This window comes from Aspergillus foveolatus (assembly GCF_047715535.1).
Source record: "Aspergillus foveolatus strain CBS 279.81 unplaced genomic scaffold BDW70scaffold_4, whole genome shotgun sequence".
In the NCBI taxonomy this organism is placed as follows: domain Eukaryota; kingdom Fungi; phylum Ascomycota; class Eurotiomycetes; order Eurotiales; family Aspergillaceae; genus Aspergillus; species Aspergillus foveolatus.
In genome coordinates, this window is record NW_027396068.1 from 50248 (window position 1) to 63281 (window position 13034).

General features: G+C 53.4%; 7 protein-coding genes and 1 non-coding gene across 8 annotated transcripts; 3 read left to right on the forward strand and 5 right to left on the reverse strand.

Annotated features, from left to right (window-relative positions):
• Nucleotides 1-416: 416 nt before the first annotated feature.
• BDW70DRAFT_147312 (putative flavin containing polyamine oxidase) lies at nt 417-2239 on the reverse strand (the record flags this gene model as incomplete). The annotated part of the gene is made up of 5 exons (XM_073738692.1): nt 417-1417; nt 1494-1818; nt 1854-1991; nt 2037-2067; nt 2124-2239. 5 exons carry the CDS (start codon nt 2237-2239, stop codon nt 417-419), a joined length of 1611 nt encoding a protein of 536 aa, XP_073599811.1.
• On the reverse strand, nt 1966-2795 carry BDW70DRAFT_128239 (uncharacterized protein). Its single transcript, XM_073735408.1, has 3 exons — nt 2124-2795; nt 2037-2067; nt 1966-1987 (listed from the first exon to the last, which is right to left on the reverse strand). Exon 1 carries the CDS (start codon nt 2522-2524, stop codon nt 2360-2362), a length of 165 nt encoding a protein of 54 aa, XP_073599812.1. The 5' UTR covers nt 2525-2795; the 3' UTR covers nt 1966-1987; nt 2037-2067; nt 2124-2359.
• A 28-nt stretch (nt 2796-2823) lies between these two features.
• Nucleotides 2824-3528, reverse strand: BDW70DRAFT_128241 (uncharacterized protein). The gene is made up of 2 exons (XM_073735409.1): nt 3388-3528; nt 2824-3334 (listed from the first exon to the last, which is right to left on the reverse strand). Exons 1-2 carry the CDS (start codon nt 3471-3473, stop codon nt 3130-3132), a joined length of 291 nt encoding a protein of 96 aa, XP_073599813.1. The 5' UTR covers nt 3474-3528; the 3' UTR covers nt 2824-3129.
• A 334-nt stretch (nt 3529-3862) lies between these two features.
• Nucleotides 3863-3961, reverse strand: BDW70DRAFT_t47. Its single transcript has one exon. It is a non-coding gene; the product is annotated as a tRNA-Ser (tRNA).
• An 829-nt stretch (nt 3962-4790) lies between these two features.
• BDW70DRAFT_128245 (glycoside hydrolase family 28 protein) lies at nt 4791-6674 on the forward strand. Its single transcript, XM_073735410.1, has 3 exons — nt 4791-5599; nt 5662-5807; nt 5891-6674. Exons 1-3 carry the CDS (start codon nt 4937-4939, stop codon nt 6624-6626), a joined length of 1545 nt encoding a protein of 514 aa, XP_073599814.1. The 5' UTR covers nt 4791-4936; the 3' UTR covers nt 6627-6674.
• Nucleotides 6675-6681: 7 nt separating this feature from the next.
• BDW70DRAFT_81184 (putative short-chain dehydrogenase/reductase family protein) lies at nt 6682-7813 on the reverse strand. The gene is made up of 4 exons (XM_073744917.1): nt 7687-7813; nt 7080-7619; nt 6844-7027; nt 6682-6793 (listed from the first exon to the last, which is right to left on the reverse strand). The coding sequence occupies exons 1-4, from the start codon at nt 7743-7745 to the stop codon at nt 6737-6739; spliced, it is 840 nt and encodes a 279-aa protein (XP_073599815.1). The 5' UTR covers nt 7746-7813; the 3' UTR covers nt 6682-6736.
• A 33-nt stretch (nt 7814-7846) lies between these two features.
• Nucleotides 7847-10478, forward strand: BDW70DRAFT_81221 (glutamine synthetase family protein). Its single transcript, XM_073744918.1, has 7 exons — nt 7847-8023; nt 8081-8671; nt 8726-8964; nt 9015-9067; nt 9116-9805; nt 9856-10017; nt 10073-10478. The coding sequence occupies exons 2-6, from the start codon at nt 8248-8250 to the stop codon at nt 9884-9886; spliced, it is 1437 nt and encodes a 478-aa protein (XP_073599816.1). The 5' UTR covers nt 7847-8023; nt 8081-8247; the 3' UTR covers nt 9887-10017; nt 10073-10478.
• A 382-nt stretch (nt 10479-10860) lies between these two features.
• BDW70DRAFT_81238 (malate synthase) lies at nt 10861-12920 on the forward strand. The gene is made up of 5 exons (XM_073744919.1): nt 10861-11301; nt 11357-11781; nt 11828-12028; nt 12076-12429; nt 12484-12920. Exons 1-5 carry the CDS (start codon nt 10941-10943, stop codon nt 12760-12762), a joined length of 1620 nt encoding a protein of 539 aa, XP_073599817.1. The 5' UTR covers nt 10861-10940; the 3' UTR covers nt 12763-12920.
• The last annotated feature ends 114 nt before the right edge of the window (nt 12921-13034 follow it).

A 13034-nucleotide genomic window follows, 5' to 3' on the forward strand; every position in this document is an offset into this window, starting at 1 on the left:
AGGGTTATAACAGCCTAGAGTCTGTCTATTGGGTGTACATGTTGGCATGGCTTGTATAGCTAGCCAGACAGCATGCTAGAACGGCCGTTCCGCATCCTTTTGATTGTAGCGTAATACAGTACCTACTCATTCTTGTAAGAACTTGCCCTGCATAGAAGCCGCTATAGCTGCTCGGGACCCTGGGAACTCGTCGGCATGGAAAATATAAGAACATCAGCCCGATAACAAGCTTGATGTGGATCTATATCCCTGAATAATCATGGAGCGCATAAGATATGTATAGTTTTAAAACTCAGTATCAAGATACGAGAGCGTGGGAGAGAAAGGTTGTGTTTGGTGAAGTAGTATTTAACTGACACTCAGTGTATATGTCAAATATTCATTATATATCACGCTGTAATATACCTAGACATCATTTAAGCCTGTATAGTTGTACTATTCGCGGTCCACCCATTCGCCACCGTATAAGCAGCAGCCGGTGTCGTCCCATGCAGGACATCATAGTGCTTCCTCGCACCGCACGTTTCGACGCCATAGATGCTCACGCACTCGTCGTGCAGCAACGCAGCAACATTCATACCCGCCTCGCGGCCCTCGAACCACGCGCCGTGCAGGAACCCAAAATACTGCGCGCTCATCGCCTCGCCTGCAAACCAGAGCCGGTCGACGTTCGCGCGCAGGTTCTGGTGCATCTCCAGGGTCGTGCCCGCGGGCCAATTTGAGTAGCTCCCGTAGGCCCAGGGCTCCGTGGACCAGCGCGGGTATGTGAAGGCGATGGGGTCGGGGATACGTTTGTCGGGGAACATCTTCTGGAGGACCTCGAGGACTTCTCGCTTCGTTTGCTCATCTGACTGGCGTTCTGCGCGGTACGCCTGGTCCTGGACTACGGTCACGAAGATGATGTTCGAGCCTGGCAGAAACCCGTCTGTTGAGAGGGACTGAAAGACAGGGTAGTACCCGCGAGTCGTTGGGTCGGCATAGAGGAAGAACTGGGTGTCGTCGGGCCAGAAGGTTTCGTTGAACCGCATGAAGATCTTGGTGTAGGTGCCCATATTGAACTTGGCAATAGCGGTCTGCTTCCAGTCCGGAAGGGACGGGGTGAAGTTGACGGCATCGTTCTGCAGCACGCCGAGCGAGAAGGTGCAGATGGCGTAGGCGGCGCTGATGCAGGAGCCGTCGCTATTGCGGACGATGACGCCCCCGGGGCCGTACTCGATGTCGGTGACTCGCGTGTTGAGGCGCAGGCGGGAGTCGTTGCGGTGGAGGAAGGTGTTGGCCTCGCCCTGGATAATGGCGCTATACCCTCGCCTGTCAAGGACGAGGTTGTTCTTGTCACCGAACTGGTTGAAGGTCAAATTCTCCGAGGCGACGCCAAAGACAAACGAGCTGGTTTCGGGGGTGTAGGCGCCCTCCCAATCTATGGGGCGTTAGCTGCTGCAACTTGCAAAGTCTGGTTCAGTGTCAGCCAGCGGCCGGACGCCGCTCTTTCATACCCCAGTTCCACCATTCCACGGCCTGTGCTGCCATGTCGTCCCTGCGCGGTCTCCAGCCGGCCAGCGCCAGACCAGACCGCGCAGTCATGTCCTGGATGTTGTCGTTGAGAATACTCCCGGCGCGCTCTGATGCCCTTTCTGACGCCGCGCTGTATTCATTGAGAAGATGGCTGTAGTCGGTATATCCGGTTTCATTGTACGTCAGGATCGAGTCGTAATCGGAGTACGTGTTTTTGAGACCGTACTTATTGGCCAGAGTCCAGACCGGGTTTGCGGCGTTTTCTGACCCCAGTCCTTGGATCTGCTCTCTGTCAGCTCTCCTACTCTGCCCTCCGTCTCCGCCCCTCAACGATGCCTTACCCAGTTGGCGCCGTATTCGATCACCCACGGCTGCCCATCCGGACCCTGCCCGAACTCGGTATGCCAGACCCGACCTCCAAGGGTATCTCGATACTCAACGATGATAAAATCATGCATCGAGGCATTTGCTAGAGCTTGCTGCGAGGATTAGCCGAGCCGGCCCATGACAAGGGGATAACGAACCGCAGCAGTAACACCGGCCATTCCGCCGCCTCTGCCCGAACCCGATTAGCTCTGCACCATATCTAGGGTACACAGGAGATAACTTACAGAACGGCTACTGTGGTCCTGGTGCAACTGGGGTCATGTAATCGCGACTGTGTTACATGGCCGGCGCAGGTAGAAAAGAGAAGGGGAGCAAGAGTAGCGAGCGTTGCGAGATGCATGGAGAGCTTGACTGAACCAGAAAGGAACAGCAGGCGACATAGTTCTTAATATACCCAATCAGTGACTCGTCCAGAATCCGGATCAGCATGCTCAAGATAAGGCTGCCCTGTGGCGTGTGATCAGCGATCACTTGGCGGGGTGTTTGTGACAGAAGCAACCGCAAGGAGGATCGTTGCTTCCAATCGAAATGAAGCTATCGCAGGTTTAGACGAGCACATCAGGCAGGTCCAGTCGATGGCGTCACAGCGCAGAGACAGTTGGACGGGGCTACGAATGGTGAGCATTCTTTGTGATGCAGAGGTCGCATGGACATTCCGAATCTATACACGACGGCATTTTCAATAGAAAAAGCAACAAAATAGCGGCCGCCAGTTGCATTCCCAGTCTGGACTGATACTGGACGCGGCAGTAGCTCGAGATATCGGAATATGGGAATACTCAATAAAAGACAAGCCTCCGAATCATACGATAGAAGAACGAAGGATGAAACAGACGAGACAACAAACGAAGCGGGCTCGACTCGGCTGGCTTCGGTGATCTTCTGCGGACCCCAGCAGCTGATCTTTGTCCTGAGAACAGAGTATATAGCGTAAACAGACATATAAATTTAAATAAATATATATAAATATACATAAATATACATAGTGGATATATGGGGGTCAAATTTGCGAGTATATATAAATATATATATATTCATGATGAGTCGTAAAGAGACTAAAAGGCATCAAAAGGTACCGACATTCTGTTGAAGCGATGCAGAAACCGATCCCGACAGTAAATACTCCGGACGCCGAGCGATCCAATTCAACCAGCAATCAGACATAACTCCGACCCGATGCCAACGCCACATAAAATCAAACAGCGATTTCGTAGACGGGATGAGCCCGGATCACTGGATCTCGTATGCCTCCAGGGCCTTTTGCAGATCCTCCACGTTGTCTTTGTACCCGTAGGCGTCCATGAGCTGCTGGTTCTTGCGGAGACGCTCCTCCTCGGCTAGTTGGCTGGAGACCCGGTACGGCGAGTTGGACTGCATCGCCCCGTACTGGGCGATTCCGTAGACGCCGGCTGCGATGGCGAGGAGGGGGATGGACCTAAGAAGTAATTAACGTTAAAGTTGAAGCGATGGATGGTGTAGCGAGCATACCAGCGTCTGAACCGGACGGACGGAATAGCGGCCGGGCGCTTGAGAGTCGGGCGTTGCGGGGGATGTGCGGAGAATTCGGGGTGCATGGTAGTAAGACGGGTCAGACGGGTCAGATGGTAGAATTGATGTAGTTCTTATCAATGGATGGTCTGTGGTAATTTGGTAGAGAGGACAAAGAATGGGTGTGTTTAAGAAGGATGAATGGAGGTCAGACCATCAGCTGATCGCATGATTTGGGTGCAGCAAGTCTCCCCATCCCCGACGTCACGATCCGAGGCAATGCCCCCTGGGCGTGCTGTTAACCGTGGAACGGTACTCAGGAGTCTCTGGGGTATGAGATTATCCGTGGGCCTGGCACTGCCACGATACCCAAAAACTGAGTGCTCTGGTTGGCTGAGTCGGATTGCATAACTTACATATTTTGATAGTGCCCGGTCAGTGCGCAGTTGTACTTGCCCGCCCAAAAAAAAAAAACCGTCAGCGACCAGATTCGAACTGGCGCGGGCGAACCCAGTAGATAATAATGCTGAATAGGCATTCGAATCTACCGCCTTAACCACTCGGCCACACTGACTAACTCTTGAAAAATATAGTGTGACAGAATGGCACATAAAGGCAGAAAGTACCCCCACATCAAGCTGGTCAGTTCTCATGCTCTGATCAAGAGCTTGTCATGAAAAGGCGATCAACAACTGCCACAACTGCCAACACTGACCTTGATACAGCCTACGCACTCCCTCTCCGATCAATGCGGTCAACTGTTATGGCATAATGAATGGAGGTGAGCATTGCCATGACATTTGACAGTCGCTGAGCATCTCCCTGCATTTGAGCAGGGGCGAGACCAGAATAGCCTGTCATAGATAGATTGTCTCGGTCCCACCTCTTGGTGTTTACGGTCTCACGATACAAGCCGCCTCGGGGTAAGGTTTCATCTTGTCGAGTCGCTGCGAGCACCCTGTTCTTCATCAGACCGGCCGTTGCCTTTTTTATTTTTTAGTTTTGTTCACTTTCTTTCTTTTAGAGAAGCCAGATACTGCATGCATGATGAATTGTTACTTCCTCTGTCTTTGGATAGAGTGAGACGCTGGCGACTCTCCCCGCCCTAGACTGAGAGCAAGGTGTCCACTTGAATTAGGGTTAGATCAGTTTCAGATAGACCCCTGTGGAATAAGCCCAATTTATCAAAATGAACACCTAGATTGGCAAAGGCTTGTGTCTCCGTTTTCCACCAATAGCAGTTCCGTCCTCAAGTCAAGCAATCTCAAGCGTTCGGGTCGAGGAACTGAATTTATCTGTTCTCCAGGCGGCCTGATCGCTTAGAAGCTTCTTCCGTATGGTCTGGCATAGTCACTGACTCGTCTTAGCCGGACGACTCGGATACGGGGCTGTCGTGTCGTATCGCCGACTAGACCTAGCCCAGGTATAAAAGAAGGCCTCTTGCCCTGATTCTTCCATTCTGCTCCGCAAGGCCAGTCCTGTCGTTCTTTTCCTCACGTTCATTCTTTTCCCCGTCTCTTTTCTATCCAGTCATTCTTTATCACTCAAGATGAAGCGCTGCGCGCTCCTTACCTCCCTTCTCCCACTTGCCCTAGCCTGCAACAACCCTAACGACCCTGCGCACTCCTGCGCTTCCATCTACTCGGTCTCTTCTGTTGAAGCAGCCAGCTTCTGCGCGACGTTCACTGCCTCGATATTGACCGAGCCGACCGGCATCCCCGACGCATTTCTCTCCGCCTGCGACTCCAAGATCAAGCACCTCTCCAGTGCATGCAGCTGTCTCGGTCCGGTTGACAGCGCTACTGCCACTGCTGTTCCTGTCGCTAGCACTGCCCCGGCCTCTGTGCCTGTTATCGCGACCCCAACGACCACGGCAACTCCTTCGCAGATCCCCGTCTCTGTTCCCTCCAGCTCCAGCTCCAGCGCAGTGGTTACCTTCAAGACCCAGGTCAAGAGTTCCAGCCCCGGCCCCAGCTCCAGTTCCGCTGCGGCTGCAACCACTGAAGCTCCAACCTCCACTAGAGCCTCCTCATACACCTCATACACTGGCAACGGCGGCACAACATGCACAGTAACTGACTATGCCGGCATCTCCTCGGCCGTTGCATCCTGCTCGAACATCATGCTCTCGGACGTGTACGCCCCGCCCTCCAGCACAATTGACCTTCAGGATCTGCAGACCGGGGCGGCGGTGATCTTTGCGGGGAAGACGGTACGCACCCTCTCTCTTCGGCGGGACGGTATCTTGTGACGGGACGAAGCTAACAAAACAAGACATTCGGTGACACGCCAGATAGCGACTTTGACCCGATCGTCATCTCCGGCACGGACCTGACCATCACCGGCACAGAGGACCACGTCATCGACGGGAACGGCCAGGCATACTGGGACGGGCAGGGGTCGAATGGTGGCTCGGATAAGTACGTACCTTCTCACCCTATCTAAGGACCCTCACTTGACCGTCCAAGCCGGTAAAAAGGCGAACACTTTCTAATGGATGCAGACCTGACCACTTCATCGTCCTGAAACATGTCTACAACTCCGTGGTTGCGAACCTCAACATCCAGAACTGGCCGGTACACTGTTTCGACATCGAGAACACCGAGTCCCTTACATTGACCGGCATCACGCTCGACAACTCAGCCGGCGACGAGCCGAACGATTCCTCTGACGGCGACCCCGCCGCGCATAACTCGGACGGATTCGATATCAAGTCGTCGACTGATTTGATTCTGAAAGATAGCAATGTTTACAACCAGGATGACTGTGTTGCTATTACGTCTGGCACAAACATCACCGTCGATAACATGTACTGCTCTGGCGGACACGGACTGAGTATCGGGTCCATTGGCGGGAAGAGCGATAATACCGTTGATGGAGTTGTGTTCAGCAATAGTCAGGTTGTGAATTCCCAGAATGGATGCCGGATCAAGACGAATGAAGGGGAGACTGGCGAGGTCTCGAACATCAAGTATGAGAACATCAGCCTGAGTGGAATCAGTAAGTACGGTATCGTGGTGCAGCAGGATTACCTTAACGGGGGCCCGACCGGCGAGCCGAGCAACGGGGTGAGCATCACCAATGTCGAATTCACCGATGTCACGGGGACAATGAGCGGTGGAAAGGATTATTACATTCTTTGTGGAGATGGGAGCTGTGAGAACTTCACGTTCAGTGGGGTCAGCATCACGGGGGGTAGTGATGATAGCTGCAATTATCCTGACTCGGGATGTCCTTGATGGATATCAAGTTTAAGCGGGAAGCAGTGTATTTACAGTTAGGTAGCATCTTCGAATAGCAATCCATTGCTGAGCCTACTCTATTTCTAGTGTCTACTAACCCAGAGAACCTATTGAGCCTGATTCTTAGGGGCCGGAGGAGCCGGTCCCTCAGGGGTAACGTACGCCTGTCGTTGTTAGCTTAGCCGATATTCGTTGGGTTGGGGAGAAAATATACCTTGCTCATGCCACCGTCAACAACAAAGTCGGCTCCATTGACAAAACTGCTCTCGTCACTGGCCAGGAAGACCACCGCATGAGCCTGCTCAATGGCCTCTCCGAACCGTCCCATGGGGAAATGCACTTCGCGGCGGTGACGCTTGGCCTGGTCGTCACCCAGCCAGTCTTGCAAGAGTGGAGTGCTGGTTCAAAGTCAGACATGTCAAAAGCAGATCGAAGAAAGGATAGGCATACTTCAACGGTGCCGGGCACAATGCATTGAACCGGATTCCCTCCCGAGCATGCACGATCGCCAGCTCCCTAGTCAGCGCCAGCACAGCACCCTTGGACGCCGTGTACGCCAGCTGCGGCGTGGCACTCCCCACCAGCGCAACAACACTCGCCGTGTTGATGATGCTGCCCTTGCTCTTCTTGTGTCTCCGCATGCTCAGCACCGCATGTTTACATCCAAACCATACGCCCTTGACGTTGATGTTCTGCGTCAAGTCCCAAATCTTCTCGGGGGTGTCGATGGCATCGGCGTCGTCCGCGTGCATGATTCCGGCGTTGTTGAAGATCACATCTGTGCCGCCCCAGGAGTCTTGGGACTCGACCATAGCCTGGACGTCGGATTCCTTGGAGACGTCGCACTTGATGGTCTCAACACGGGGCGCGTCAGGAACAAGCTCTCTGACCTTCGCGAGGGCTTTTTCAAGAGCCGGCGCGGAGATGTCTGCCATCAGGACATTGGCGCCTTCGCGGGCGAACAGGATGCTGGTTTCGAGTCCAATACCGCTGTTGTGTTGGTGTTAGCTGCGTTATCGGTATACGTGGGCTGTGTGTGTTATGTGGGGTGGGTTACCCTGCGGCACCGGTGATGATGGCATTTTTGCCTTGGAGACGGCCTCGCGGGGTAGCCATTGCGAGAATACGTATTCGTGAATGAAAATTAGAGTGTATAACGACGTTGAAGTCAGTGCTAAGTATTAAGAAGGAGGCTTGGATGAAGCTCCAGGAGGGCCAGGGATGAGTGGTGGGTGCGGGGCACGAGGATCGGGGACAGACAGACTTATCTTACGTAGTTATCTCAGATAAGCCCCATAGCTACAGGCTGCCCTGTGCCCACAGGGACGGACTCTCACCGACACCGACACCACTGTTTACCTATCGTCCACCCTTTTTGGTCGATCTATATTCCTGTTAGTAAGATGATCCCTATCATAGGAGATAAATTGTTACTAACCAGTGTTTGTCAGTGTATCTTGACCTCCTTCAGGCACAGTGAACCACTAACCCCCGTTGCACTCCTGTCCAGCCACCGTGGACCCCGCTGATACCTACCCACCTACGCTTCGGCTCCTGCTTCCCTTGCTCGCATCTGTTCACCGTCAAGGCGCGAACGATATCCAGAATTATAACAGAAATGTCCGCCACAGAAGTCACCTCCGACAACGTCGCGCAAATCTTACAGAATGACACTCGAGTGAAACTGGCTGGCGTCGACGCCGACGGCATGCTTCGCGGCAAGCTGGTCTCCAAGAAGAAATTCCTCTCGGTCGTCGATGAGGGCTTCGGTTTCTGCTCGGTCATTTTTGGTTGGGATATGCATGATAGAACATACTTCCGCGAGCTTGGGATCAGCAACAAAGAGAACGGGTACCGGGATCTTTTGGCCAAACCGGATCTCTCCAGTTTCCGCCGCATTCCCTGGGAGAATAACGTGCCTTTCTTCCTGGTTAGCTTCTATGACCCGGATACGAAGGAGCCGTTGTTTGCATGCCCTCGGAGCCTGCTGAGGATGGCGCTGCGCAAGCCCGAGGCGCAGGGGTATCGTGCGATGGCGGGTGGTGAGTCGGCCCTGGAGCGGTTGAGAGAGCAGAGCTAATCCTCTGCGTATCCAGCGGAATATGAGTTTTACCAGTTCGCAACGCCCGATCGCAATGCCTCGTCCACGGCAACCTTCCTGAAAGAGAACCCGGTCGAAGCGCTCCCGTCAATCACAGACGGGATGTTTGGATACAGTTTGACGCGTCCGATTCATAACCAAGACTACTACTACGGCATCTTCGACGCCTGCGAGCAATTTGACTGTGAGATCGAGGGGTGGCACACCGAGAGCGGACCGGGCGTTTATGAAGCGGTGGGTGACTCTACTGAATTGTGGCCGTTCGCGTGCTGACAACGGATCAGGCTTTACAGTTCGGCGAAGCCAAGGGAATGGCGGATAAAGCTGGACTCTTCAAGTATGTCCTGGGCTGACTGCGGATCCAGGGAATTGCTGACAAGTATAGATATGTCGTTAAATCCATCGGCACGAAACATGGCATCACGCCGACCTTCATGGCAAAGCCGCGCGAGGGCTTACCGGGCAACAGTGGCCACATGCACATTTCGCTGGTGAACAGTGATGGCACGAATGCGTTCCACCGCTCAACCCCAGATCCCTCTCCTCCGTACCCGGACGTGGCTCACCTTTCTGACCTGGGACGATATTTCCTGGCCGGGATTCTTACAGGGCTTCCGGACATTATGCCAATGTTCGCGCCGACTGTCAACTCCTACAAGCGCTTGGTGGAGAACTTCTGGGCCCCGGTAACCGTGTCTTGGGGCTTAGAGCACCGGGCCGCGTCTATTCGTCTTATTACGCCGCCAACCGCGAGTGCGAAGGCCACTCGGCTGGAGGTACGTGTGCCTGGAGCCGATGCGAACCCGCATTTCGTGCTGGCAGCCATAGTCGCATTGGGATGGTGGGGTGTGGAGAAGAAACTCGAAATTCCTGTCCCTCCGTTATCCAAGGGCGAGGATATGGGGGGCGAGAGCGACAAGGGAGTACGGCTTGCTAAGAATTTGGGTGCGGCGATCGCCACGTTTACGCGAAAAGACAGTGTCGCACGGGAAGTCTTTGGCGATGCTTTCGTTGATCATTTTGGTGGGACTCGGGAACATGAACTGCGCCTGTGGGAAGAGGCCGTAACGGACTGGTATGCTCTACCCAATGGGATGTTCAATGGCATATGCTGACTTGATATAGGGAGGTGCGACGGTATATTGAGACAGTCTAGTGGCCGGGCCTCGCCGATCAAACTCTAGGAGCTTGGGAGACAAGGCTGAAGGTTGACAGATGACCCGTTCGATCCCGAACCCGGTCAGAGCGTAGATTCCGGGGTCGATCCGGAGCTGGGATTGTATCCATATTATGATATCACATGTTAGGATAGCTCATGTTGGTCTGTTCATGGGTTTTTCACGTGCCAGCGGTGCTGTTTTTCAGCGATTGAGGTATAGATACACAATTGTTGATGCTGGTTAAGATTGGTTCCTTTCCTGCTAGTAGTGACTCATCGCGATATCGAGTCAAAGCAATAATTATAGTAGCAGCTGGACAAACCTCGGAAGATATCGGTGACAGCTTCAGCATGACGGACGAAAGGTGAAACTGCCCGGGCGATCAACCGCGGCACTGGGAGCTCATAGGAGCTGCTCGCTCGGGCGTGCGGGGAGTTTTCCATCCTGTTTGCCTCCTCGGCTGGGCAGCGTCACGGAGAAGACATATGTAGCCACTCTGCATCTGCAATTGTAGGCCAACAATTTTGTAGATTCGTTCCATGTAAACCCGTAACAGATAAACTGTAGCCCTTAGTCGGTCGAGAGCTCGGTCGTCTCGGTCGACGCCGTTCGCCGTGCAGAAAGCTGGGACTCGCAGCATTAAGAGCTCTGCTGTCGGCCGAGTAGCTTCATGTCTCGTGACTTTTCCGTGGAAAAACCACATGACTAATTGCCGGATTCGGCCAGATCCGTTCATCCTGACGCTTTCAACTTCACGATCAACCGTTTGAATGGCTCAATTCCTATCGTCCCTGCTCCATCCTTCCTGATTTGCCCGCGCTCATGGATCCATTCCACAGCCTCCCAATCACCGGCCTCGATTGGACCGCGGCTGTTCTTCGCTCACTGACGTAGTCCCAATGTGCTCCTGCCGAAAGACTGTTATCGGCATGCTTCATATATATAAGTCTGGTCTAGGCTCGCCCCCGGATCCTTGATTGACTTTCTTCTTTCCAAACTTCGCTACACTTCTCCATATCTCTGTACACTGGATAAGTGAACGCTAGCATCATGTCTCAGGTCGACGCGCAGCTTAAGGATGTGGCCATCCTCGGCTCCGTGAGCAACGAAGCCCGCAAGATCCTCACAAAGGAAGCCTGTGCTTTCCTCGCCATCTTACACCGTACCTTCAACCCTACTCGCAAGGCTCTCCTGCAGCGCCGCGTTGATCGTCAGGCCGAGATCGACAAGGGCCACCTCCCCGACTTCCTCCCAGAGACCAAGCACATCCGCGATGACCCCAGCTGGAAGGGAGCTCCCCCAGCGCCTGGTCTTGTCGACCGCCGCGTTGAGATCACCGGTCCTACCGACCGGAAGATGGTCATCAATGCACTGAACTCGGATGTGTGGACTTACATGGCTGACTTCGAGGGTATGGATCACAGATCTGCAAACATATCGATGAGTATCCAGCTAACGGCGTGAAGACTCCAGCGCGCCTACTTGGGATAACATGATCAACGGCCAGATCAACCTTTACGATGCCATCCGCCGCCAGGTCGACTTCAAGCAGGGTCAGAAGGAGTACAAGCTTCGCACAGACCGAACCCTGCCCACCCTGATTGCTCGTGCCCGTGGCTGGCACCTCGACGAGAAGCACTTCACTGTCGATGGCGAGCCCATCTCCGGTAGTCTGTTCGACTTTGGTCTGTACTTCTTCCACAATGCCAAGGAATTGGTGGCCCGCGGGTTCGGTCCTTACTTCTACCTTCCCAAGATGGAGTCTCACCTCGAGGCTCGTCTGTGGAACGATGTCTTCAATTTGGCTCAGGACTACATTGGCATGCCCCGCGGCACCATCCGTGGTACCGTTCTGATCGAGACCATCACTGCTGCGTTTGAGATGGAAGAGGTGTGTTTTCTTTGCTTTCTCGTTTAGGGCTACGCTAACAGCTTAGATCATCTACGAACTCCGTGACCACAGTTCCGGTCTCAACTGCGGCCGCTGGGACTACATCTTCTCCTTCATCAAGAAGTTCCGCCAACACCCCAACTTTGTCCTTCCTGACCGCTCTGATGTCACCATGACCGTACCTTTCATGGATGCCTACGTGAAGCTCCTCATCAAGACCTGCCACAAGCGAGGCGTCCACGCCATGGTATGCCCTTTCTTTGCAAAGTTTGATATTAGTATTAACGTATGCAGGGTGGAATGGCCGCTCAAATCCCCATTAAAGACAACGCCGAGGCCAACGACAAGGCCATGGAAGGCGTGCGCGCCGATAAGCTCCGTGAAGTTCGTGCAGGCCACGACGGCACATGGGTTGCGCACCCGGCTCTCGCTTCGATTGCCAGCGAAATTTTCAACAAATACATGCCCACCCCCAACCAGATGCACGTCCGCCGCGAGGACGTCAACATCACCGCCAACGACCTCCTCAACACCAACGTTCCCGGCAAGATCACCGAAGACGGTATCCGCAAGAACCTGAACATCGGTCTCTCCTACATGGAGGGCTGGCTTCGTGGTGTCGGATGTATCCCTATCAACTACCTGATGGTGAGCACCCCTGCACTTCCTTAGCCCAAAGAAATGATGTTAATGATGAAATAGGAGGACGCCGCTACCGCCGAAGTCTCCCGCAGCCAGCTTTGGCAATGGGCCCGCCACGGTGTTACCACCTCCGAGGGCAAGAAGGTTGACAAGGCCTATGCCCTACGTCTGCTGAAGGAACAGGCCGATGCCCTTGCAGCCAAGGGTCCCAAGGGGAACAAGTTCCAGCTTGCTGGTCGCTACTTTGCCGGCCAGGTTACCGGTGAAGATTACGCCGACTTCTTGACCAGCCTGTTGTACAACGAGATTTCGTCTCCGGGTACTGCTTCGAAACTCTAAATTCATCCTTTTTTGATACCGGTTTCTTAATGGTTCTCTAATCTTGGGTGTTATGTTCGTTATGCTAGATATGATTATGATTCCAAACTGATGGTTATTCTCTGACTCATTTTCGAGGGTGTACAAGCAAAGCTTTTCTATGCTGATCTAGTATGCTATGCTGTGCTAAATTATTTATGTATATCCAAAATGCAACCAGATCCACCTTTCGTATTTCATGCTTTATTTCATGTAGTAACCGCAGGTTACTAACGCAAATATATACTTTGAAA

Bases quoted from the DNA above. Each gene is read 5' to 3' on its own strand.
- BDW70DRAFT_128239 (XM_073735408.1), bottom strand. From the start codon at position 2,524: ATGCTCACCATTCGTAGCCCCGTCCAACTGTCTCTGCGCTGTGACGCC.
- BDW70DRAFT_128241 (XM_073735409.1), bottom strand. From the start codon at position 3,473: ATGCACCCCGAATTCTCCGCACATCCCCCGCAACGCCCGACTCTCAAG. The intron at 3,335-3,387 runs GTATGCTCGCTA...ATTACTTCTTAG, and splicing joins TCCGTCCGGTTCAGACGCTG to GTCCATCCCCCTCCTCGCCA.
- BDW70DRAFT_128245 (XM_073735410.1), top strand. From the start codon at position 4,937: ATGAAGCGCTGCGCGCTCCTTACCTCCCTTCTCCCACTTGCCCTAGCC. The intron at 5,600-5,661 runs GTACGCACCCTC...TAACAAAACAAG, and splicing joins TGATCTTTGCGGGGAAGACG to ACATTCGGTGACACGCCAGA. The intron at 5,808-5,890 runs GTACGTACCTTC...TAATGGATGCAG, and splicing joins TCGAATGGTGGCTCGGATAA to ACCTGACCACTTCATCGTCC.
- BDW70DRAFT_81184 (XM_073744917.1), bottom strand. From the start codon at position 7,745: ATGGCTACCCCGCGAGGCCGTCTCCAAGGCAAAAATGCCATCATCACC. The intron at 7,028-7,079 runs GTATGCCTATCC...ACTTTGAACCAG, and splicing joins TTGTGCCCGGCACCGTTGAA to CACTCCACTCTTGCAAGACT. The intron at 6,794-6,843 runs GTATATTTTCTC...TAACAACGACAG, and splicing joins TTGACGGTGGCATGAGCAAG to GCGTACGTTACCCCTGAGGG.
- BDW70DRAFT_81221 (XM_073744918.1), top strand. From the start codon at position 8,248: ATGTCCGCCACAGAAGTCACCTCCGACAACGTCGCGCAAATCTTACAG. The intron at 9,068-9,115 runs GTATGTCCTGGG...TGACAAGTATAG, and splicing joins GATAAAGCTGGACTCTTCAA to ATATGTCGTTAAATCCATCG. The intron at 9,806-9,855 runs GTATGCTCTACC...GACTTGATATAG, and splicing joins GAAGAGGCCGTAACGGACTG to GGAGGTGCGACGGTATATTG.
- BDW70DRAFT_81238 (XM_073744919.1), top strand. From the start codon at position 10,941: ATGTCTCAGGTCGACGCGCAGCTTAAGGATGTGGCCATCCTCGGCTCC. The intron at 11,302-11,356 runs GTATGGATCACA...AACGGCGTGAAG, and splicing joins TTACATGGCTGACTTCGAGG to ACTCCAGCGCGCCTACTTGG. The intron at 11,782-11,827 runs GTGTGTTTTCTT...CTAACAGCTTAG, and splicing joins CTGCGTTTGAGATGGAAGAG to ATCATCTACGAACTCCGTGA.